Source organism: Ranitomeya imitator, chromosome 2 (assembly GCF_032444005.1).
Source record: "Ranitomeya imitator isolate aRanImi1 chromosome 2, aRanImi1.pri, whole genome shotgun sequence".
NCBI lineage: Eukaryota > Metazoa > Chordata > Amphibia > Anura > Dendrobatidae > Ranitomeya > Ranitomeya imitator.
The window spans coordinates 502,309,148-502,334,635 of NC_091283.1; the positions used below are offsets into that span (position 1 = coordinate 502,309,148).

The 25,488-nt window shown below is 42.5% G+C and overlaps 1 protein-coding gene across 2 annotated transcripts in view; it reads left to right on the top strand.

The window, feature by feature from the left end:
* Positions 1–10,406, top strand: part of KRT222 (keratin 222) — a 118,971-nt gene extending 108,565 nt beyond the window's left edge. For both annotated transcript variants that reach the window (XM_069751592.1, XM_069751594.1), the window contains one exon: positions 9,357–10,406. In XM_069751592.1, coding sequence (XP_069607693.1) covers positions 9,357–9,570 — 214 coding nt within the window. In that variant the 3' untranslated portion in view covers positions 9,571–10,406. The remainder of the gene's footprint in view (positions 1–9,356) is intronic.
* The last annotated feature ends 15,082 nt before the right edge of the window (positions 10,407–25,488 follow it).

Sequence of the window (25,488 nt, forward strand, 5' to 3'; positions counted from 1 at the left end):
CCACGACCAATCAGCGACGGGCACAGTCCGGCGGCAAAATGGCCGCTCCTTACTCCCCGCAGTGAGTGCCCGCTCCATACTCCCCTCCAGTCAGTGCTCACACAGGGTTAATGGCAGCGTTAACGGACCGCGTTATGCCGCGGTGTAATGCAGTCCGTTAACGCTGCTATTAACCCTGTGTGACCAACTTTTTACTATTGATGTTGCCTATACAGCATCAATAGTAAAAAGATCTGTTAAAAATAATAAAAAATAATAGTTATATACTCACTGTCCGTCGGCTCCTCGGATCCAGAACAGGCCTTTCCCGCTCCTCGCGACATGCCGGTGACCGCTCCATGCATTGCGATCTCGCGAGATGATGACGTAGCGGTCTCGCGAGACCGCTACGTAATCATCTCCCGAGACCGCAATGCACTCTTGAGACCGGAGCGCGCGAGGAGCATCGGTAAACACTTCGCCTGGATCCGGGGGCTCCGGAAGGTGAGTATATAACTATTTTTTATTTTAATTCTTTTTTTTTAACAGGGATATGATGCCCACATTGCTATATACTACATGGCCTGTGCAATATACTACGTGGGCTGTGCAATATACTGCTTGGGCTGTGCAATATACTGCGTGGGCTGTGCTATATACTGCGTGGGCTGTGCAATATACTGCGTGGGTTGTGCAATATACTGCGTGGGTTGTGCAATATACTACGTGGGCTGTGCAATATACTACGTGGGCTGTGCAATATACTACGTGGGTTGTGCAATATTCTGTGTGGGCTGTGCAATATACTGTGTGGGCTGTGCAATATACTACATGGGCTGTGCAATATACTATATGGGCTGTGCAATATACTACTTGGGCTGTGCAATATACTACGTGGGCTGTGCAATGTACTACGTGGGCTGTGCAATGTACTACGTGGGGTGTGCAATAAACTACGTGGGCTGTGCAATATACTGCGTGGGCTGTGCTATATACTACGTGGACTGTGCAATATACTACGTGGGCTGTGCAATATACTGCATGGGCTGTGTTATACACTACGTGGGCTGTGTTATATACTGCATGCGTGGGCTTTTATATACTATGTGAGCTGTGTTATATGCTATGTGGGCTGTTATACACTCTGCGGGCTGTGCTATATACTACGTGGCTGTGCTATATACTCTGTGGGCTGTGTTACATACTACATGGCTGTGCTATATACTCCGTGGGCTGTGCTATATACTCCGTGGGCTGTGCTATATACTACGTGGCTGTGCTATATACTACGTGGCTGTGCTATATACTACGTGGGCTGTTATATACTACGTGGCTGTGCAATATACTACCTGGCTGTGCTATTTACTACGTGAGCTGTTATATACTACGTGGCTGTGCTATATACTACGTGGCCGGCCGCGAACAATCAGCGACAGGTGCAGTCCGGCCGAATCCTGTGTATTCAATGTATTATTCTAAAATCTTCATAAATAAACTACAAACATATTCCAGAATACCCGATGCCAAGAGTGTGCAGTCATCAAAGCAAAAGGTGGCTACTTTGAAGAACCAAGAATATATGACATAATTTCAGTTGTTTCACACTTTTTTATTAAGTATATAATTCCACATGTGTTAAATCATAGTTTTGATGCCTTCCGTGTCAATGTACAATTTTCATAGTCATGAAAATACAGAAAAATCTTTAAATGAGGTGTGTCCAAACTTTTGGTCTGTACTGTATGTACGGTAAGCTTGTAAACGTTTGGGCACCCCTGATCAAAATTACTGTTATTGTGAACAGTTAAGCAAGATGAAGATTAAATTATCTCTAAAACGACTAAAGTTAAAGATGACACAATTCCTTTGTATTTTAGGCAAAAAAAATGTATTTTTTTTACTTTTTAAACATTCTAAAAAGGAAAATCGGACAATGCAAAAGTTTGGCCACCCTGCATGGTTAGTATCTAGTAGCAGGGCCGGTTTTAGACAAAGTGGGGCCCTAGGCAAAAATTTAAAGTGGGGGCCCCAAATGATAACATTGCACTGTGGCCCCCATATTTAGGGGCCTTATATCGGCCAATGGGTCTGCCACTATTAGCTGTATGCAGGGTCACTGCTGGCACTTTGAAAAGCAGCTTTTGGCCATGCTCATAGGCAGAATTTTTGCAGCTTTTTCTTCTGCAAATAATAAGCTTACAGCAATTTACAACACAAGCAAAAACTGAGATTTTCAGAAATCTCTTGCACACCCTTTTATTTTCCGTTGACTGAATTTCACAACTGCGTCTCTCCAGACCCCAGCATGTCAATTTATCTTGCGCAGACACGAGTCTCCGCAAGAGAAATCTCACCCCTGCAATGTATAGGACGCAGGGATTCCACACGGTTCAATGAACACATGCGGAATCACCTGTGTTCAAAAGATGGCAGCACTTTGGACGCAGCACATGTCCGCTGCATCCAAAGGGCTGCCATTTCTGGATTCTCTGCACATACCCTAAAAAATGGGTGTTTTGAAAGCAGTGTTTTTACTGCCAAGAGAGCAGGCTTTGGCTAAAAAAAAAAAAAAAAAAAAAAATGCACCAAAAACGCTGATTCCTATGCACACCTGTACTATATATGTCTATGGTTTATCCTTATTATTTCATGTGGGAATTCATTTATTTCTATATAATAAATGCCCTGATTCAGCAGACAATATTCCTGTCTTGTGTCATCCAGACAGTAGTGACAGGACATCGCCCTATCAGATTACAAGCAATGATTTAGTGACTGGTCAGAGCCCATGCTGATCCCTGCTGTATGTGACTGTGAAACCTGATCCTACAGCAGTCAGCACAGAGCTCCAGGACCAAATGAGTAAATCACAGCACTGAGGGGGTCTCAGGGGGGGTTTGGGAGACACGTTCTGGGACTGCTGCTTCACTGCTGTACACCCTCTGGGCACTTCATACAGGGGCTGCAGAGGCAGGGGGGCCCCTTTCTAGGTGTGGGCCCCAGGTGACTGCCTGGTCTGCCTGTGCCAAACGCCGGCCCTGTCTAGTAGCACCTCCTTTTGAAAGTATCGCAGCTTGTAAACGCTTTTTATAGATAGCCAAGAGTCTTTCAATTGCTTGGAAAATTTTTCCAGTTCTGTGAGATCCCTGGTTCGTCTGCTATTTAGAGGTCTAACCACCGATTTTCAATGATGTTCAGATAAGGGTTTTGAGAGGGCCATTCCAAAATCTTCAGCTTGCACCTTTTGATGTAGTCTATTGAGGATTTTGACGTGTGTTTAGGATCATTATCCATTTGTAGAAGCCATCCTATTTTCAACTTCAGCTTTTTTTTTACAGATGGTGCTATGTTTGAATCAATAATTTGTTTAAATTTCTTTGAATTCATTCTTCCCTCTACCCGTAAAATGTTCCCTGTGCCATAGGCTGCTACACAACTCCAAACCATGATTGATCCACCCCCACGATTAGTGGTTGACGAGATGTTTTTTTTTGCTTAAATTCTGTGCCTTTTTTTCTCTCCACACGTAACTTTGATTATTGTGGTCAAAGAGTTCTTTTTTAACCTCCTCGGTCAACAAGATTGTTTCCAAAATGCATGAAGCTTGTTTAGATGTTATTGTGCATACTTCTGAAGCTGAATTTTATGGTGAAGACACAACAGAGGTTTTCTTCTGATCCTTATAAACAGGGAGGAAATGGTTGAGGAGGTAAGAGTGGCTGGGACCCTAGGAGGTAGCGACCATGCTATTTTAGAATTTTGGATAACTAGAGGAGGAAGACCTGTGAAGACTCAGACTTCAAGGTTAGATTTCAGAAAGGCAGATTTTAAGGGACTCAGAAAGAGAATCGGAGGGATCCAATGGCTGGAAATTCTTAGGGACAAAACTGTCCGGGAAGGTTGGGAAATCTTGAAATATCAGATTCTAAAAGCACAATCATTAAAAATTCCAAAAAGAGGGAAGAATACAAAGCATTTAAGGAAACCAGGATGGATGAACACAGAACTTAAACACATACTAAAAAGGAAGAAAGGAATGTTTATCAAATGGAAAGGGGGAGGCATATCTAAAGAAGAATATAATGCTGTCTGCAGAACCTGCAGGGCAAGAATCAGATTATCTAAAGCTGACAATGAATTAAGACTTGCAAGAGATGTCAAAAGCCGTAAAAAAGGATTTTGGAGATAAGTCAAAAGTAAAAGAAAAGTCAAAGATGCTATAGGATTTTTACAGGATGAAAATGATGAAATGGTAAGAAAGGATGTTGAGAAGGCCGAACTTTTAAATTCCTATTTTGCGTCTGTTTTCTCTCAGAAAGGAAATAGAATATCAACTGATCTTCACTGTCTAATTAAAGGAGTAGAATAATCCAGGATATCTATAAACAGAAAGATAGTGAGGAAACACTTAGCTAACATAAATGAATTCAAGTCTCCAGGTCCAGATGAATTACACCCAGAGTACTGAAAGAGATAGCAGAAGAAATTTTTGAACCACTCTCCATAATCTTTGAAAATTTTTGGAGAACACGAGAAGTTCCAGAAGACTGGAGAAGAGCAAATGTCGTTCCTATCTTCAAAAAGGGGAAGAAGGTGGACCCAGGGAAATATAGGCCGGTGAGTCTGACTTCCATACGAGGAAAGATCTTTGAACAAATTATTAAACAACATGTATGTAAGTACCTGGATAAGAATGAAGTGATTAACCAAAGTCAGCATGGGTTGGTAACTAATAAGTCATGTCAGACTAACTTAATTTCCTTCTATGACAGAATCACTGACTGGGTGGATCAGGGAAATGCTTTTGATATAGTATATCTCTTACTTCAGCAAAGCATTTGACAAAGTATCTCACACCATCCTTATTGAAAAAAATGACTAAGTATGGAATGGACAAGGCAACTGTTGGGTGGATTCATAACTGGCTTAGTGATCGGACCCAAAGAGTGGTCGTAAATGGCTGCTCATCCAGTTTGAAGAATGTCTCAAGTGGGGTACCACAGGGTTCTGTCCTGGGCCCTGTATTGTTCAACATCTTTTTCAATGATTTAGATGAAGGAATTGAGGCAACACTGATTACATTTGCTGATGACACAAAGCTAGGAGGAATAGCTAATACTAGAGAAGAGAGAGAGGATTCAAAAAGATATAAATAAACTGGATACCATCAGCTATGGAGGGTTACCAATAATAAAACTTAACTTTTAATAAGTTAATGTTAGAAAACACGGCACGCAATAGATATAGGTAATGGTGGTGCTCAAGTAGGGTGTCCACCCCGTAGAATATAGATGAATAAACTTGGCACTCAGAGTGAGAAAATAGCTTCTAAATTTATTGATGCATCCAGACAAACAAAACTGCTAAACGTTTTCGGTCCACATCGGACCTTCGTCAGAGCGTTTCTTGGACAATGACTGGATATAGAAGCAGACAGGAGGCACAGAAGAGCGTCAGGGAGGGGAGATGCTGCGGTAGATATATGCTGGAGGAGCGGGACCCGCTAAATAAGAGAACGGCGCCAAGGCTAGGAGCAGAGCCTAAAGGGAGATGCAGCGCTGTGGGTCCGGAACATGAGGAGCAAAGTGCCCAGCAGCAGGGAGCTTTGAGCAGGGGGTTGGACCTGATGACCCAGGAGGTACCTTCAAACTCTATCATTCTATGATTCTTCCATTCTTACATTAGAAACTGAGGAAAGGGCAACTTTAAAACGCTTTGCTATCTTCTTATAGCCTTTTCCTGCTTTGTGGACCTTCAACATTTTTATTTTCAGAGTGCTAGACAGCTGCTTAGAAGAACCAATGGCTGTTGTACTTTGGCACAAGGTTAGAGCAGCCTGGGTTTTTATAAAGCTGGGAAATTTGCATCACAGAACAAGCCATTACCCTAACAGGTTAATTAAGATCTGAAACCTTGGTCAAAGTTATTTAAGAATATAAATCTCCAAGGGTGCCCAAACTTTTGTATCTGCCCATTTTCCCCTAAATTACAAAGGAAATGTGTAATCTTTAAAGGGTTGCTCGGGCTTCCTGTAAAATTTGTGTGTGCACCTAGGAAGCAGAATGCTGACTGTTTGTAATATATTCCCTGTCAGCATTCTGCATGGTGCCCTAGTTATCACACACAGTCGTGTGAGCAGCTGTCTCCTGATTCTGGAGGAGCTGCTCACTCACCGACTAGAGATTTCACCGACTAGCAGTCGTAACCGACACCAGTCACAGCCAGGCCTTCCCTCTCCTGCCTCCTACTCCAGCCTCCCCATGCAACACACAGTACAAGGCAGCAGAGGAATGAGTCAGCTGATTGGAGGAACCAGGAAGGAAAAGGCTTCTACATAGGTGAGTATAATGTGCTCTGTGCATTCATCCCTCCCTCATCCATCCATCCCTCTGTCATCCATCTCTCCCTCCCTCATCCATCCATTCTCCCTCCCTCTTCCATCCATCCCTCCATCAATCATCTCTCCCTGCCTCATCCATTCATCCCTCCCTCATCCGTCCATTGCTCCCTCATCCATCCATCCCTCATTCACTCATCGATCCATCCACTCACACATCCATACACACATCAGTATAGACTGAGGTTCTGCAGCAGCTGAAATGTATTATGTGGTATATATGTAGATATACACACACAACACTACAGACTCTTCACCTCACAGAACTCATATGTCAGGGGTTATTTGGGGTCATGTTACGCTCTATCACCACTGTGGATGTGGTGTGTGGACATGTCAATCTCTGTCACCACTGTGGATGTAGTGTGGGGACATGTAAGGCTACTTTCACACTAGCGTCGGAATCTGCCCGTCGCAATGCATCGGGCCGAGATTCCGACGCAAGTGTTTGATGCGCCGCACAATGGGTGCAGTGGATGCATTTCTCCGGCGCATCCGCTGCCCCATTGTGAGGTGCGGGGAGGTGGGGGCGGAGTTCCGGCCGCGCATGCGCGGTCGGAAAAAGCGGTCCGTCGGCAGCAAAAAACGTTACATTTAACATTTTTTGCTCCCGGCGGTCCGCCTTAACACGGCGCAACCGTCGCACGACAGTTGCTATGTGTGGCAATGCGTCGCTAATGTTAATCTATGGGGCAAAAACGCATCCTGCAAACAACTTTGCAGGATGCGTTTTTTGCCATAAACGACGCATTGCGACGTATTGCAAAAAACGCCAGTGTGAAAGTAGCCTAAGGGTAAGTTCATGCAGGGCGTTTTTGCTGTTTTTTTTTCTGCAGCAAAACCTGATCTTCTTGTCAGGAAAGAAGCTGCGTCAAAAATGCAGGTTTAGGTGCATTTTTGTGTGCATTTTTTCTCTTTGTCCATGCTAATGTCCTTGACTTTTCAGCAGCAAATAATAATACCTGCGTTTTTGCAACACCCATTCAAGTCAATGGGTGAAAAACGCTGCAAAAACGCTGAAAGAAGTGACATGCTCTATGTCCAAAAAACGCAGCAAAGCACAAAATCCTGATGACACAAAAACCCAATGTGTGCATGAGATTTCTGAAATCCTATAGGCTTTGCTGGTACTGTAAAAAGCAGCTGAAAATTTGCATTAAAAACGCAGCAAAAACGCCCTGTGTGAACTTACCCTAATGCTCTATCACCACTGTGGATATGGTGTGGTGACTCGTGATTCTCTATCACCACTGTGGATGTGATGTGGGGCAGATGTCTGTGAATCTCTGTCAACACTGTCGATGTGTTGTGGAGTGCAGTGATCATGCTGCTTTCCACAGATGAGGACACTGCTCTGCTATTTCCAATACTGGAGTGATGATTTTGGGGATTTTGGGACCAGACAACCTCGTTAAACTTTAGGCCTTTTAGAGATCATTTCATCTTCAATTTGCCTAACTGTTCAAAATAACCGAACTTTTAACTAGGGGTGCCCAAACTGTTACATGCCACTGTATGTATATATATATATATATATATATATATATATATATATATATGCACTTTATATTGTAAGGTGGCAGATGAACAGGTCGTGGATGGGAGATATGTGTCACCAAGGTGCCAAGCCCCGGAGAAGCAGACTCCAGCACACTTAGGCTGGGTTCACATTTGTGTTCAGGAGGGCTGCGGATGGCTGCGTACTTCGTCCCTGAAGCTCCGCCTACGCTCCGCCTACTTCTGTATACCTCCTGTATTTCCCTGGGTACCTATCTTTAACATTGGGTACGCAGGGACGTGCGTTGTATGCGGATGCGGCGATTTGATGTTGCGGCAACCGCATGAAAAGGCAAAATTTTAGTGCTGAGAGGTGTTTTAATGGGCTCAGATTATGGGTCTGGGTTTTACGAGCAGATGATAGAGCTGGGTAGAATTGACTGCTCACTTACCTCCAGTCCAGGTCTTGGAAATGAGCAACTTAACCCCTTAAGGACCAGTGGTATTTCCATTTTTGCGTTTCCATTTGTTGCTCCCCTTCTTCCCACGGCCATAACTTTTTTAATTTTCTGTCAATATGGCCAAGTGAGGACTTGTTTTTTGCAGGACAAGTTGCACTTTTGAAATGACACCATTGATTTTACCATATCATGTACTGGAAAATGGGGAAAAAATACAAATGCAGTGAAATTGCAAAAAAAAAAAGTGCAATTCCACAATTGTTTTTTGGATTCATTTTTTTATCATGTTCACTAAATGCTAAAACTGACTTGCCATTATGATTCTCCAGGTCATCAAGAGTTCATAGACACCAAACAGGTCTAGTTTCCTTTTTATTTAATTGGTGAAAAAATTTTTCAAAAATTAGTGAAAAAAAAGTTGCCATTTTCCGAGACCCGTACCGTCTCCATTTTTTGGGGATCTGGGGCCAGGTGATGGCTTATTTTTTGCATGCTCTGATGTTTTTATTGATACCATTTTGGTGTGCATACGATCTTTTGATCTCCTGTTATTGCAATGTTGCAGCGACCAAAAAAAGGTAATTCTGTTTCAATTTTTTTCTCGCTATGCCGTTTACCGATTGGATTAATTCTTTTTTTATATTGATAGATTGGGCAATTCTGAACCCGGCGATACCAAATATGTGTACATTTGATTTTTTTTATTGTTTTATTTTGAATGGGGTGAAAAGGAGGGGGTGATTTAAACTTTGATTTTTTTAATTTTTTTAATATTTTAAAAAACATTTTTTTTACTTGCTTCAATAGTCTCCATGAGAGACTAGAAGCGGCGATCATCCGATCGCTTTTGCTACATAAAGCAGGGCTCTAAAATATGTTGCTGTCTGTTTATTAGGCAATCCCTACATCTGTCCCTTTAATGCCATGGCCATCGTTGCCATTCCTGAAGGATGCAGCTGAAATGTATAAGGTCCATTTTTGGGGTATTGTATAAATACATGTATTTGGTATCTATTTTACAGGACAGAAAAAGTGGACGAGATGATCAAACAGTGGGAAGGCTCCTTCTTCAAGGACAATCCTAAACTGAGAAAGAAATCAGTGTCCCTAAGATTTGACCTCCACATGGAAGCTGCCGACGAGGCATGTTCCCACACCAAAAAGGACAATCTACCTGATATAGAGGTCCGGTTAATCATGAGACGCTCGTGCAGCATTCCTACCATGAGTCCTTGACCTCACAACTACAGTACCAACCCAAAGAGAAAAGGAGAACAGCTAAGATCATAACAATACGTAACAATGTGGCAATATTGCTAACAGTATCAAGACAATGGGTCGTGTTGGATCTTGGAGGAAAATGAATACACATTGTTAATGCAAGTATTGCAGTGTGTTAGAATTTGTATGTACCGTATATGTATTTATTTTTGCTGTTCCATCCATTCATAGGTCACCTACAGTTTCCCTATAATTTAGCTGAAAGTAGAAGCCTAAAAAAAATATATATTTTCATTATTTGTTGCCAACAGCTACAGTCCACTTCAATTGCTCCATTATCAGCTCTAAGGAGGACCTGTCATTTGCTTTAAATACTGTATGGAATTTTTTACTTGGTGTAAAAGCCGCTGTACTCCTGAATCCTGTGTTCTGGTGTTGTTTCTTTTTTTATCCTGCACCTCTCCATTCTTGAGATATGGCCTCCTCTTCCCTGATTGTAATGCTAGACTTGTTACCAAGGGGGTGTGGTCTTCAATAAGGCTTCCATAGCTAAGACTTGAGGAACACACCCACTTGACAGATAATACACAAAGAAGAGTTTATATCCCAAGAATGAAAAGGCGCAGGAACAAAAGAAGAACAACTCGAAATTCAGGAGAACAGCAACATTTACACCAGGCTCTATATATGTATACATTTGTGTGGTAAGTGACAGGTCCACCATAATTTTCTCCATGAGCTTCTAGGCTCATCAATGTATATAAAAATGCATTTCAAGGAACTCTCCACTATTCATAGCCTCTTCTCAGTCACCTATTAAGGACCTAAAGATTAAACTGATAATATGGCTACTGCGCTACTGGTTTCACTCTTGTTTTAGGTCTATGAAACTCGGTTGTTAGAAGTTGGAGACAACCTTCTATTAAACAGAAACCACTACAATCTGTTTTTGTTTTAAAACCTCTGGTAGAGCTCAGGACCCCATCAACAATGGGCATTTGCTCTAAAAGGACTTATGGACAGGAATCGTCCTGATGAGACAACATGGCATGACATGTTTGCCATGAGACGCCTATGCAACATCATCTGAAGAAGACCCTTTGCGCTTTTATATAAATGATATGAATGCAGAATTCAGATCTGTCTTCTTCAATTTACTTTTATTCAAAGGACCCATCTAACAAGGAGACAAGAATTCTCTGGCAATGGTAGTGGAAGAGCTGGTGATGTCTCACATCCATATGTGCCGTCAGTATGGGGTTATGGTTCCTTGAACCTATCTAAGTAAATAATTCTGGCTACTCACTCTATGGTCTTGAGTAATCAGACAAATTTTGCCATAAACCTGTTTAAAATCCAATAACATTATTGCACAATTTGTAATTGTTCAAAACTTTTGCAACTTTTTGTCATTTTTATGCCAGTCAAGGCCGACTGCAAAGTTTTCGAAAAATGAGCAGAGCTTTCCTGGAAGAGGCGTGGTGTAGTTGACAAACTAATCCCAATTTACACCTCAAAGGTGGCGCCATTTACAACAGAAATGTTCTTGTTTCGTAGCGCCTATTTATAAATTTGGCTCAGTTTCCCTTAGCGCACCCTTCATCAAGACTGGTATACCAAACACCTTTATTAAAGGGTTTCCACTTTAAGGAAAGTGGTCTCCACTAGCATGTCTCTGGAGTCAAGTAGTATAAGTGGTCAATGTATTCAATGGTGATGGAGCCTGGGTCTTAAACTCGGTAGTAAGCCACTAGTCTCATCTAGAGATACTACCAGTTTTCTCCTTATACATACTACCAGTTTCTACTTTTGAGATACAATCTGTCTGTAGATTAAGCTATAACACTTTAACAGGTTTCCAGCTTTCGGAAAATCCTTCCCCTTGGCTGCAGTTTATTTTAAAAAAAGAAACTAACTTTGGTTGACTCACCCTCCCAGTGTCCAGCGCTAAGTCTACCACTACTCATGATGTCTGCATTTAGCTACAGAGCGGACGTCACATCGACAGTGCTGCAGACAATTAGTGAGCTCAGCGGCTCTGAGCAGCTCATTAGTAGCTGCAGCACTGTTAATGTGACGTCAGCGCTGCAGACATTATTAAACACTGGCAGCACCGATGGAGACTTAGCGCTGAATCTGGGGACAGTGAGTCGAACAGTTTGCTATTTTAAAACAAACTGCAGCTGGGGAACCTAGTCCCCGTCTGCGAGAGAAGGAATCCCTATGGCTCATATAGGGTGGCACGTAAGAAGCCCCTGTACAGCCTTGTTATGATTCTTGTTAGATTTTCCATAATAGGTCTTCCCCAAGATGTCTATCTGGGAAATGGTCACTAGCGTTGGACTCAGTTTGGTAGAAGGGATGAGGAAAGATCCTCAGACTTTGTCTCCATTCCAGAGATTTGACTCCCTGCCTGGCTATGCAATCCATTTATACACCGGCGCAGTGCACTTAATATTGAATGTAGGTCATGTATGTGCTTATACGTATAGGTTTGTATTATATTGTTTTAGGGTGCCTTCACACTGCACTTTAAACTACATTTGTTGGCCTCGCATATGTCTGGACCATTGACTATAATGGTGCCGACGGGGTTTAAGGTCTGCTCTGTTGTGCGTCATTTTCAGGTGTATATGCCTACTGGAATATACACCTTTTGAGTGTCCGCTTTCAGTAGGCATATACGCCTGAATCCTGTTTTGCGGGGGGTTCACACATAAGCCCTGACAAGACCAATGAACGTAGGACAAAGCGCAGTGTGACAACACCTTTACATTTTGCCCCTGAAGTTTTTTATATGCATTTATATAGCCATAGCATACCTAAAGGGATTCTCCGCTAAGCTCTCCATGCACTGACTTTCTGGTGAGCTTGTGTGGCGGTTGGACACTTCTGGGGGAGTATTATAGTAGCCTGCGATAAACCAGGAGGTGGATTGAGACTGCCTCAGACACCCTACAGACAGAGCAGCTAAGCTGGAGTCACTCATTATAATGGAGCCAAACTAAATATGATAATGATAAAGACAGTGGCACATCTAACTTTAAGACCATAATGGGACATCCGCTGCTCATGTAAGCCTCCATGTGACTGTAAAAGATTAAGGTTATAATTTTCTTTACCACTGCTAATTAATTTCTTCTTAATTAACCAATTAACCTTAATATTAATCATAATTACATGTTATAGTTACGTCTTATTCTGTTGCCATGTAATATGATGATGACACATACATTCTTTTTATTAATTACTAATACATTTTAATAAGGTTTCCAATTTTGTTACTACCCTTTAAACCTTTAATATTTATGGAGCATTTATAGTTAATACTTTATGACATATTTTGGAATCATCTGCGAAAGTAACATTTCCTGCATCTGGTATGACCATCAGGGAAGTCCTATATGCCTTCTGTATAACATGTATGAATATCATGCATTTATGTAATTCTTTCACCTTTGTTGCTCTGACATAACAGAATGTTCTAATGTAGTACACAAGATTACCCCATAGGGAGGTGCATGTGTTCACAGGCCATTGAAGGTGTTTTCTTGGATTTTTCTTTTTTTAAATTGGCAAAGGATAGGCATTGTTCTAAAATAATGAACTAACTTTTATCTACCCCTTGTATACCCCACCTCTCCAAGGGACCCCAGAAGTGATCACATCAAGACAAATAGTCATGTGACAACTGCAGTCGATCACTAGAAGTGATATTTGCATTACTGTTAAGACTAGTGATTGGCTACAATGACCACATGACTTATGGGTGGACCGGCAACAACCAAATGAGTGGTTGAGTATTTAAGGGTTAGGAAATGCTTATTTAAAATTATTTACAAAATAACAAGTTATCCCCTATCCATATGACCCTCAGCAATCCCAGGAACCAGGCTCTGGAAAATGAGGACCATCATATATCATAGTATCCATATGACCCTCAGCAATCCAAGGAACCAGGCTCTGGAAAATGAGGACCATCATGTATCATAGTATAAAGGTTTTATTAGGAACGTTCCTTAAGGTGTCACCTAATGCAAAGTTTAGAACAGTAGACAAGTGCCCAGAATCTTTTGCTAGTGATCAAGGAAGAGGCTAACTAGATAACAATATACGGTGCATGCTATGTCCTCTTAATGGATAATTCAAGCTGAAAGTGAAAACCTAGCTAGAAGAAGAATATTCACCAGCATAAACCCCTCATATTTTCATACAAATAATATATATTCTTTGAAGTAGCTCCTGAATTGAAACACTCCTCTGCGAACATTTTAATTGCTTGGCACTGCAGTGGTGAGTTTAGGTACAGTAACGGTCTAGGAACATCACCTTCCATCGAAGGTGACTGTTTGGCCTCTATTTATATTGTGTATATCATATACTATACTTTTATGTTTTGTAACCCTAAGGGTGCAGTCAGACAGCCTTATAATTCAGACCGAGATCGGAACGCAGTGCACGGACGAGCCGGCGGTTCTCCTGACCCGAGCGTGACAGCTTCATGTATTTCTATGCGGCTGTCACACTCAGGAGAGCCGCCGGCCAGTCCGTGCACTACTTTTCGATCTTGGTCAGATTTATACAGCAGTCTGACACTGCCCTAAGGGTGTCACACAAAAATGGCACAATCTATCTTAAATCCTCTCCAGAAGAAGGGTCCTTGACATTGGTTGACCCTCAAAGCCAAAATGTTGTGCCCTGGTTTTCTAAATTCTGGGTAAAACCTCTAAAAGGAGGAGCAGGGAGCTGTTAGTGAACACAATCTCTAATAGATAAAAAGGAGTAATAGGAAGGTCTACTTCTGCACCTTAGGTTACCATCCAGTGGTTATTTGTCATATATGGTCAATTTAAGTCCTTACAGTCCTACCCCCGTGTGTAGATCCTTTCTACACAATTATTTTACCATCAGTAATAGTGACAGATACTATACTTGATCTGACCCAGAAAGCCAACAAGAAGCCTCTTATGCTGCAGTAGTGATATTTCACATGTCACCAGCATTTCCACGCACTATGCACTGTAACTGAATCTGTACTATCTAGAGATGTAGTTTAAAGAGTTTTTTTTAGAGATCATTTGGATCATTGACCAAATGTCTGTCTATCATTAAGTCTATTCATAACCAGGAGGCCCCCCATTTCAAAAATTATGGGATGGGGTGATGCAGTCCATGCAGGTAATCGTAATCTAGTAGTCGCAACGTAAAACCTTGGGTACCATAATGACACATCCCGAGCCATACTTTGAACATGATAAAATCCTCACTCAGGTCAGCAGAGGAATTTATTATTTATTTAATGGCCTTCAGTTTGATCTTGAGCCATGGCATCTTGATAGGTCCACTACAGTCTTCTCTGCTGTTATCTTGATAGTATCAAGCAATTGCGTTGCTGGTCTTCCTCTTCACCGTGTTCCTTTTATTCTTCCGACCGTGCTGTCCTCCTCTAATGATTGCTCTCTTCGCAAACATTCTACTTTACAAGGATTAGGATTTTAGGCTATAGGGGTAAATTACTCAGCTTAGCTCTGTCAGCTAACAAGAGGAACCTATTTTACTCGTATTAAAGGTCTCAGGAACCTCAAATGTGGAGGATTGGGACAAGGGTTGAATCAGGAGAATTGGGGGAAGAGTGGAAGCCAAAACTCATCTGACTTTTGAGTAAATGGCTAGAGATTGACTTTAATACCCACAGTTGGTAAACTTTGGCTTGGCATAGGGGGAGGAAGAACTAAAAAGACACCAAGATAGAAGTGATGGTTGGTTGGGATGTTTCTACATTGGTTGCATCATAGCAGAAGACATCGGACTTCAAGGATATCCTCCACTCAGCATGCAATGACATTGCACTTCATTCTGCAATAGCTGCCTGTAGACTAGTACTGTAATCTATGTAGCAGGCTATATACTGCACTGCTGGAGACGCTTCTCAGAGTCCTCATCTAATCAAGAGCTGCTTCATAGCTTTGCCTTTTTAGCAATATCCGGCTTACTGAATGTAATCGCATTGACCATTGTGTTTATTATATTAATGTATAGCTTTACGACTCGTTGTACTTATCAAACCTAGTTTTGTGTGTATAGGTAATGCAAGGCTACAATGGGGGACGGATAATGGATCCATCATGGTTAAAAGAAGAGGTTTTATTAACTGTGACGTGAGGATGATGACATGAGGATGATAACGGGCTATTTTAAATAAACTCTCTGGTTTTTCATAAATAAGAGTGGAGTTTTTCATACATATTCAGGGATAGTGAGTTGTAGAATAGTGATGTCATGTGACCTTCACAATCTGCCGGTGCCATGGAGATGGAACACTATAGAAGGCTTCAACTGGCCAAGATTCCGAGCAGTCATGGAACGCAAGTGGAGGCAACTGAAGAAGGAGCTGGCAGTCTGGAAGTGAAGCCGCCATGAGCAAAGAAGGGAACAGCGCGAATAATGACACTGAGTGTATGGGAATTCTGCAGTGCCAATGTAGCGGCATGGATTTGCCAGGCATGAGTTCATGACAGTCATATATATACCGTTGGTGAAGACTGGCAATTCATATGTCAACCTTAATGAAAACATTGCTGGGAGTAAAATTGTTGCAAATTTATAAAAGATGCACAACTCTGAATATATTTGGTGCATTTTGGACTGTCTTACAGGGAATCTGTCATCAGTTTTTTTTCCACCTAATCTGAAAGCAGCATAAAGTAAAGACAGAGACCCTGATTCCATGGGTCGCTTAGTGTATTTTTGATAAAATCACTGCTTTATCAACAGATGATTATCATTCGTGGACTAGTAAAGCTGCTAACAAGTAGTCCTCCCTACTTACGAGCTCTGTATAACCCCACCCCCACCACTGATTAGCAGTTTTCTGCCTATGCACAGTGTGCACAGAGAGCTGTCAATCAGTGGTGTGGGTGCGGTTATACAGCGCTCAGCATTCAGAGAAGTAATTGATCTGCAACAGAGAAAACAAGGATTTATCAAAAAGACAACAAGTAGACCAGTAAGAGACAAATCGCTGGTATCAGGGTCTCTGCCCCTAAATTATGCTACTCTAAGATGGGGTAGCAAACACTTGGTGTCAGATTCCCTTTAATGCAACACATGCCAAAGTGCCAAATTATCCATTTTTGGGCTTTAGGCTTAAATGGGTTGACCAGTGAAAACAATTGATTGGTGGGATCGGCAACTAGGGCAGGGCATTTTTTATCCCTGTCACTTAATGGAGTGTCAGATGCTTGACCAATGCTCCATTCATTCTCTATGGGTCTGCCAGAAAAAAACAAGTGCAGCTCTTGGCATCCCAAGTCGGACATGCGCACTGCCCTTCTATTCTAATGGGAAGAAAAATTCCCAGTTCTGCTGATTAGTGCATGTCACAGTGGTTGGGCCCCAACCCAATCAATATGCTATCCTTTGGATAGGTGATAGCTTGTTTTCATGGATAACCACGACTGTTTAAAAGTTGTCAGTCGCGAGCCTCCTGATAAATCATGTCCACTCTGTCAACCTTTGGCAAGCCTGGTGCACGTTTTGTATAATTTTTTTTCACAAGGCCTAGTTCACGCAAAACATATTTATTCTATGCCATTAAAACATCAGTCTTAATGAGAACAGTCCACTACAGTAAAATGCAACAGTTTTACTTCCTTCTAAATATTTAGGCCCGGATGTATTAAATGGTTTTTGCCAGAATTTTGGCATAAAACATTTTGAAATGTTCCAAAATTTTTGTGACTTTTGTAGTTTTTATGCTACTCCCGGCAGGCTCTAACAACTTTTCAGAAAGTAGGTGGGGCTTCACCAGGAAGGGGCACGGTCAGACGGGACAAGAAAATTATTCAGAATTTCCACCACAAAAGTGGCATAAATTATGACAGAAACGTACATCTGTCTATGACTAATGTATATTTTTGCAGTGTCACACAGCAACTAAAGGATTAAACCAAATTCATTAAAAGGTGCATGCCTCTTTATCATACTGACCTAAAGAATTATGTTGTCAGGTCATTTTTACACCACAATGAGCCCCCTGTTGTGAATTCTGTGGCTGAATTCACTCCTGTGGTCACAAGTGGTACTGCAGCTTCTGAGCTCCCTCCCTCAGGTGTTCTGGTGAGCTCGTTAACTGCTTCATTACTTAACTCCGCCTGATGCTGCTATCCTTGCTCCTTGTCAATGTTTCAGTGTTGGATCTGAGCTTCTCCTGATTGTTCCTGTGACCTGCTGCTCTGTATAGCTAGTGCTTTTTGCTTTTTTGTTGCTTTTTTTCTGTCCAGCTTGTCTTTTGTTTTGCTGGAAGCTCTGAGACGCAAAGGGTGTACCACCGTGCCGTTAGTTCGGCACGGTGGGTTTTTTTTGCCCCCTTTGCGTGGTTTTGCTTTAGGGTTTTTTGTAGACTGCAAAGTTCGCTTTACTGTCCTCGCTCTGTCCTAGAATATCGGGCCCCACTTTGCTGAATCTATTTCATCCCTACGTTTTGTCTTTTCATCTTACTCACAGTCATTATATGTGGGGGGCTGCCTTTTCCTTTGGGGAATTTCTCTGGGGCAAGTCAGGCCTATTTTTCTATCTTCAGGCTAGCTAGTTTCTTAGGCTGTGCCGAGTTGCCTAGGTAGTTGTTAGGCGCAATCCACAGCCGCTTTTAGTTGTGTTTAGGATAGGATCAGGTGTGCAGTCTACAGAGTTTCCACGTCTCAGAGCTCGTTCTTGTATTTTTGGGTATTTGTCAGATCACTGTGTGCGCTCTGATCGCTAAGCACACTGTGTTTCTGGATTGCCTTCATAACACCTGTCATTAGCAAACATAACAGTACAAGGAGCCTAACTAATGATTCTCAATAGAGGGAAAGAAAAAGTTCTGACATTTTTTTTTTTTTTTTTTTTCTGCTCTGTGTTCACTTTTTTTTTTTTCCCCTAGACATTTGGGTGATTCTGGACACAGGTGTAGACATGGATATTCAGGGTCTGTGCTCTTCAATGGATAATCTCGTTATAAATGTACAAAAAATTCAAGATACTATTGATCAGAAATCTATGTTAGAACCAAGAATTCCTATTCCTGATTTGTTTTTTGGAGATAGAACTAAGTTTCTAAGTTTCAAAAATAATTGTAAGTTATTTCTGGCCTTGAAACCTCATTCAACAGGTTTTGATTATTATTTCTTTTTTGCGCGGCGACCCTCAAGACTGGGCATTTTCTCTTGCGCCAGGAGACCCTGCATTGAGTAGTGTCGATGCGTTTTTCCTGGCGCTCGGATTGCTGTACGATGAGCCTAATTCAGTGGATCAGGCTGAGAAAAATTTGCTGGCTTTGTGCCAGGGTCAGGATGATATAGAAGTATATTGTCAGAAATTTAGGAAATGGTCAGTACTCACTCAGTGGAATGAATCTGCGCTGGCAGCTTTGTTCAGAAAGGGTCTCTCTGAGGCTCTTAAGGATGTCATGGTGGGATTTCCTATGCCTGCTGGTTTGAATGAGTCTTTGTCTTTGGCCATTCAGATCGGTCGACGCTTGCGCGAGCGTAAATCTGTGCACCATTTGGCGGTACTGCCTGAGGTTAAACCTGAGCCTATGCAGTGCGATAGGACTATGACTAGAGTTGAACGGCAGGAATACAGACGTCTGAATGGTCTGTGTTTCTACTGTGGTGATTCCACTCATGCTATTTCTGATTGTCCTAAGCGCACTAAGCGGTCCGCTAGGTCTGCCGTCATTGGTACTGTACAGTCCAAATTCCTTCTGTCCATTACCTTGATATGCTCTTTGTCGTCGTTTTCTGTCATGGCGTTTGTGGATTCGGGCGCTGCCCTGAATCTGATGGATTTGGATTATGCTAAACGTTGTGGGTTTTTCTTGGAGCCTTTGCGGTGTCCTATTCCATTGAGAGGAATTGATGCTACACCTTTGGCCAAGAATAAACCTCAATACTGGGCCCAGCTGACCATGTGCATGGCTCCTGCACATCAGGAAGTTATTCGCTTTCTGGTGTTGCATAATCTGCATGATGTGGTCGTGTTGGGGTTGCCATGGCTACAAACCCATAATCCAGTATTGGATTGGAATTCCATGTCGGTATCCAGCTGGGGTTGTCAGGGGGTACATGGTGATGTTCCATTTTTGTCGATTTCGTCATCCACCCCTTCTGAGGTCCCAGAGTTCTTGTCTGATTATCAGGATGTATTTGAAGAGCCCAAGTCCGATGCTCTACCTCCGCATAGGGATTGTGATTGTGCTATCAATTTGATTCCTGGTAGTAAATTCCCTAAAGGTCGATTATTTAATTTATCCGTGCCCGAACACGCCGCTATGCGCAGTTATGTGAAGGAATCCCTGGAGAAGGGACATATTCGCCCATCGTCATCACCACTGGGAGCAGGGTTCTTCTTTGTAGCCAAGAAGGATGGTTCGCTGAGACCGTGTATTGATTACCGCCTTCTTAATAAGATCACTGTTAAATTTCAGTATCCCTTGCCATTGTTATCTGACTTGTTTGCTCGGATTAAGGGGGCTAGTTGGTTCACTAAGATAGATCTTCGTGGTGCGTATAATCTGGTGAGAATCAGGCAAGGAGATGAATGGAAAACTGCATTCAATACGCCCGAGGGTCATTTTGAGTATCTAGTGATGCCGTTCGGACTTGCCAATGCTCCATCTGTGTTTCAGTCTTTTATGCATGACATCTTCCGTGAGTATCTGGATAAATTCCTGATTGTTTACTTGGATGACATTTTGATCTTCTCAGATGATTGGGAGTCTCATGTGAAGCAGGTCAGAATGGTTTTTCAGGTCCTGCGTGCTAACTCTTTGTTTGTGAAGGGATCAAAGTGTCTCTTCGGTGTGCAGAAAGTTTCATTTTTGGGGTTCATCTTTACCCCTTCTACTATCGAGATGGATCCAGTTAAGGTCCAAGCCATCCAGGATTGGATTCAGCCGACATCTCTGAAAAGTCTGCAAAAGTTCCTGGGCTTTGCTAATTTTTATCGTCGCTTCATCTGTAATTTTTCTAGCATTGCCAAACCATTGACCGATTTGACCAAGAAGGGTGCTGATTTGGTTAATTGGTCTTCTGCTGCTGTGGAAGCTTTTCAGGAGTTGAAGCGTCGTTTTTGTTCTGCCCCTGTGTTGTGTCAGCCAGATGTTTCTCTTCCGTTCCAGGTCGAGGTTGATGCTTCTGAGATTGGAGCAGGGGCGGTTTTGTCACAGAGAGGTTCTGATTGCTCAGTGATGAAACCATGTGCTTTCTTTTCCAGGAAGTTTTCGCCCGCTGAGCGTAATTATGATGTGGGCAATCGAGAGTTGCTGGCCATGAAGTGGGCATTCGAGGAGTGGCGTCATTGGCTTGAAGGAGCTAAGCATCGCGTGGTGGTATTGACTGATCATAAGAACTTGACTTATCTCGAGTCTGCCAAGCGCTTGAATCCTAGACAGGCCCGTTGGTCGTTATTTTTTGCCCGCTTCGACTTTGTGATTTCGTACCTTCCGGGCTCTAAAAATGTGAAGGCGGATGCTCTGTCTAGGAGTTTTGTGCCCGACTCTCCGGGTTTATCTGAGCCAGCGGGTATCCTCAAGGAAGGAGTCATTGTGTCTGCCATCTCCCCTGATTTGCGGCGGGTGCTGCAAAAATTTCAGGCGAATAAACCTGATCGTTGTCCAGCAGAGAAACTGTTCGTCCCTGATAGGTGGACTAATAAACTTATCTCTGAACTTCATTGTTCGGTGTTGGCTGGTCATCCTGGAATCTTTGGTACCAGAGAGTTAGTGGCTAGATCCTTCTGGTGGCCATCTCTGTCATGGGATGTACGTACTTTTGTGCAGTCCTGTGGGATTTGTGCTAGGGCTAAGCCCTGCTGTTCTCGTGCCAGTGGGTTGCTTTTGCCCTTGCCGGTCCCAAAGAGGCCTTGGACACATATTTCGATGGATTTCATTTCTGACCTTCCCGTTTCTCAAAAGATGTCAGTCATTTGGGTGGTCTGTGATCGCTTTTCTAAAATGGTCCATCTGGTGCCCTTGGCTAAATTGCCTTCCTCCTCTGATTTGGTACCTTTGTTCTTTCAGCATGTGGTTCGGTTGCATGGCATTCCTGAGAATATTGTTTCTGACAGAGGTTCCCAGTTTGTTTCAAGGTTTTGGCGAGCCTTTTGTGGTAGGATGGGCATTGACCTATCCTTTTCCTCGGCTTTCCATCCTCAGACTAATGGCCAGACCGAACGAACCAATCAGACCTTGGAAACATATCTGAGATGTTTTGTTTCTGCAGACCAGGATGATTGGGTGTCCTTTTTGCCGTTGGCTGAGTTCGCCCTTAATAATCGGGCCAGCTCGGCTACCTTGGTTTCTCCATTTTTTTGCAATTCTGGGTTCCATCCTCGTTTCTCTTCAGGACAGGTTGAGTCTTCGGACTGTCCTGGTGTGGATTCTGTGGTGGATAGGTTGCAGCAGATCTGGACTCAGGTAGTGGACAATTTGATCTTGTCCCAGGAGAAAGCTCAACTTTTCGCTAATCGCAGACGCCGTGTGGGTCCCCGACTTCGTGTTGGGGATCTGGTTTGGTTATCTTCTCGTCATATTCCTATGAAGGTTTCCTCTCCTAAATTTAAACTTCGTTTTATTGGTCCGTATAGGATTTCTGAGGTTCTCAATCCTGTGTCTTTTCGTTTGACCCTCCCAGACTCCTTTTCCATACATAATGTATTCCATAGGTCGTTGTTGCGGAGATACGTGGCACCTATGGTTCCATCTGTTGAGCCTCCTGCCCCGGTTTTGGTGGAGGGGGAATTGGAGTATATTGTGGAGAAGATTTTGGATTCTCGTGTTTCTAGACGGAAACTCCAGTATTTGGTTAAATGGAAGGGTTATGCTCAGGAAGATAATTCCTGGGTTTTTGCCTCTGATGTTCATGCTTCCGATCTTGTTCGTGCCTTTCATGCGGCTCATCCTGGTCGGCCTGGGGGCTCTGGTGAGGGTTCGGTGACCCCTCCTCAAGGGGGGGGTACTGTTGTGAATTCTGTGGCTGAATTCACTCCTGTGGTCACAAGTGGTACTGCAGCTTCTGAGCTTCCTCCCTCAGGTGTTCTGGTGAGCTCGTTTACTGCTTCATTACTTAACTCCGCCTGATGCTGCTATCCTTGCTCCTTGTCAATGTTTCAGTGTTGGATCTGAGCTTCTCCTGATTGTTCCTGTGACCTGCTGCTCTGTATAGCTAAGTGCTTTTTGCTTTTTTGTTGCTTTTTTTCTGTCCAGCTTGTCTTTTGTTTTGCTGGAAGCTCTGAGACGCAAAGGGTGTACCGCCGTGCCGTTAGTTCGGCACGGTGGGTTTTTTTTGCCCCCTTTGCGTGGTTTTGCTTTAGGGTTTTTTGTAGACTGCAAAGTTCGCTTTACTGTCCTCGCTCTGTCCTAGAATATCGGGCCCCACTTTGCTGAATCTATTTCATCCCTACGTTTTGTCTTTTCATCTTACTCACAGTCATTATATGTGGGGGGCTGCCTTTTCCTTTGGGGAATTTCTCTGGGGCAAGTCAGGCCTATTTTTCTATCTTCAGGCTAGCTAGTTTCTTAGGCTGTGCCGAGTTGCCTAGGTAGTTGTTAGGCGCAATCCACAGCCGCTTTTATAGTTGTGTTTAGGATAGGATCAGGTGTGCAGTCTACAGAGTTTCCACGTCTCAGAGCTCGTTCTTGTATTTTTGGGTATTTGTCAGATCACTGTGTGCGCTCTGATCGCTAAGCACACTGTGTTTCTGGATTGCCTTCATAACACCTGTCATTAGCAAACATAACAGCCCCCCAAAAAACAAGATCAGAGCCCCTTTTTTTTCACCATTTCAGTTCATTATATAATAAAGGGAATGGTGTCAATCAAAACTACAACTCATTCCAAAAAAAGAAAGACTTCATACACCTATGTCAATGGAAAGTGAGGAAGTTATAACTCTTGGCATGAGGAGAGAAAAAAAAATGGCAAAAAAACAAAAAAGGAGAATTTCACAGCAGATGTATTAATTTAGCTGTACAGTAGAGTGGAATCACATGCAATTTTTAACACAATTTTTGAACAAAAAGTTAGTCCTCAAAAAACAAGGTATAAAAAAGACTTTTATGTTTTTGCTACATCTACGCCTGTATCTCAAAGTACTGTATCATAAAATATAAATGTGAATTCTTCCTTAGGCTAGGGTCACACCACCATATTTTCCCTTTGTGAGAGAATAAGACCACATTAACACATTCAGTATTTGGTCAGAATTTTACCTCAGTATTTGTAAGCCAAAACCAGGAGTGGAACAATGAGAGGAAAAGTATAATAGAAACACGTCACCATTTCAGTGTTTATCACCCACTCCTGATTTGGCTGACAAATACTGAGGTAAAATACTGACCAAGTACTGAGTATGTGAACGTGGCCTCCAGCCAATTATGCTAATCACACTCAGATCACAGTGTGCTTAGTCTGTGATCAGAGTGTGATCCAATTTTTTCGGATGAGAAGATGAAAAATAAAATGTCTCTATCTTCTTCGTTCTCTTAGTCCAAAGTCATCCAATGTTTTCAGCGGACTCATTGACTTCCATGGCCAAGTGCGATCCAAATATCAGCTGCAAATCATGCATGCTGAGATTTTTTTTCCTCAGGCAAACTCGGTCTGAGGAAAAAAAAATGACGTGCACGGCCGCATAGAATAACATTGGTCCGAGTGCGATCTGATGTTTTGTCAGGACGCACTCCGACTAAAACTATGGTCATCTGCCCGAGCTCTTAGGGTATGTGCACACGTCGCGAATTCTCTGCGGATCTGCGTTTTTTGAGGTGCAGAAACGCTGCAGATCCGCAATTGATTTACAGTATAATGTAAATCAATGAGAAAAAAAAATGTTGTGCACACTTTGCGGAAAATCTGCTGCGGAAACGCTGCGGTTTAAAAGAAGTAGCATGTCACTTCTTTTTGTGAATCTGCAGCGTTTTTGTACCCATTCCATTATAGAAAACCGCAGGGATAAAAACCGCAGCAAATCCGCAAGAAAACCGCAGCAAAAATGCACAAAAAACACTGCGGAACCGCAGGTGCGTTTTCTGCCAGGAGAGGCAGAATCTGCACCAGAAATTCCTAAGCCTAATCCGCAACGTGTGCACATAGCCTTATAGTTGTACCTATGAAACTTTACTCTCCTCTAGTCCATATGATAGCACTCGCGGTAAATGGATGCAGATGTGGATCAGAGTCCAGAATATCTGGTTACGTGGAGCAGAGGCATTTCATGGTGGTGGCCTAAAACATAACAACTTGGCAGGCAGTTTTTCGATTTTCAAAAGACTCCTAATGTCTCTATTGTTTACCTGGAAAAATTATCATTCTATTTGTACATTTACAGGCTCTGTGATGAAGAATGATGAGGGAAGTAGTGAGGCGCAAAAAATCAACCAGACCTGAGTATACAGCATTTTACTGAAGACAGTATAAAGGTCATGGGCACATTACAGTGAGTAGCCACGAAGGCATGGGTCCGGTCATAAATGTACACTGTGACAGTAGGACGGGATAATGGTCCTATGGGTTACACATCTCATTACATGGTAACACAATCCCCACCCAACACCAATAAATAAAGACACAAAACTACAATATTTAGTTTGGAATAAAAATTGGCCGTGGCGTTTATTTTTGAGTAGCATAACTGAATTTAATAAAAGTATAACCAACAGATCCTTAATAATATTTCCATAAAAGAGAATAAACTTCACCATGAAACGTCCGAATTCACCCATATCAAAATAAACGACACAATAAAGGGGGTAAAAAGACCAAAAAAAGGGGGGGAGGGTGGGATCTTCAAAACTCGCTTGAAGTAACTGCGCTCAGCGCTCCCAAATAGCTGTATTTATACATAAAATTTCTTCCCGCTCAAAACCTTCTGACCAATCAGAGTTCACAAAAA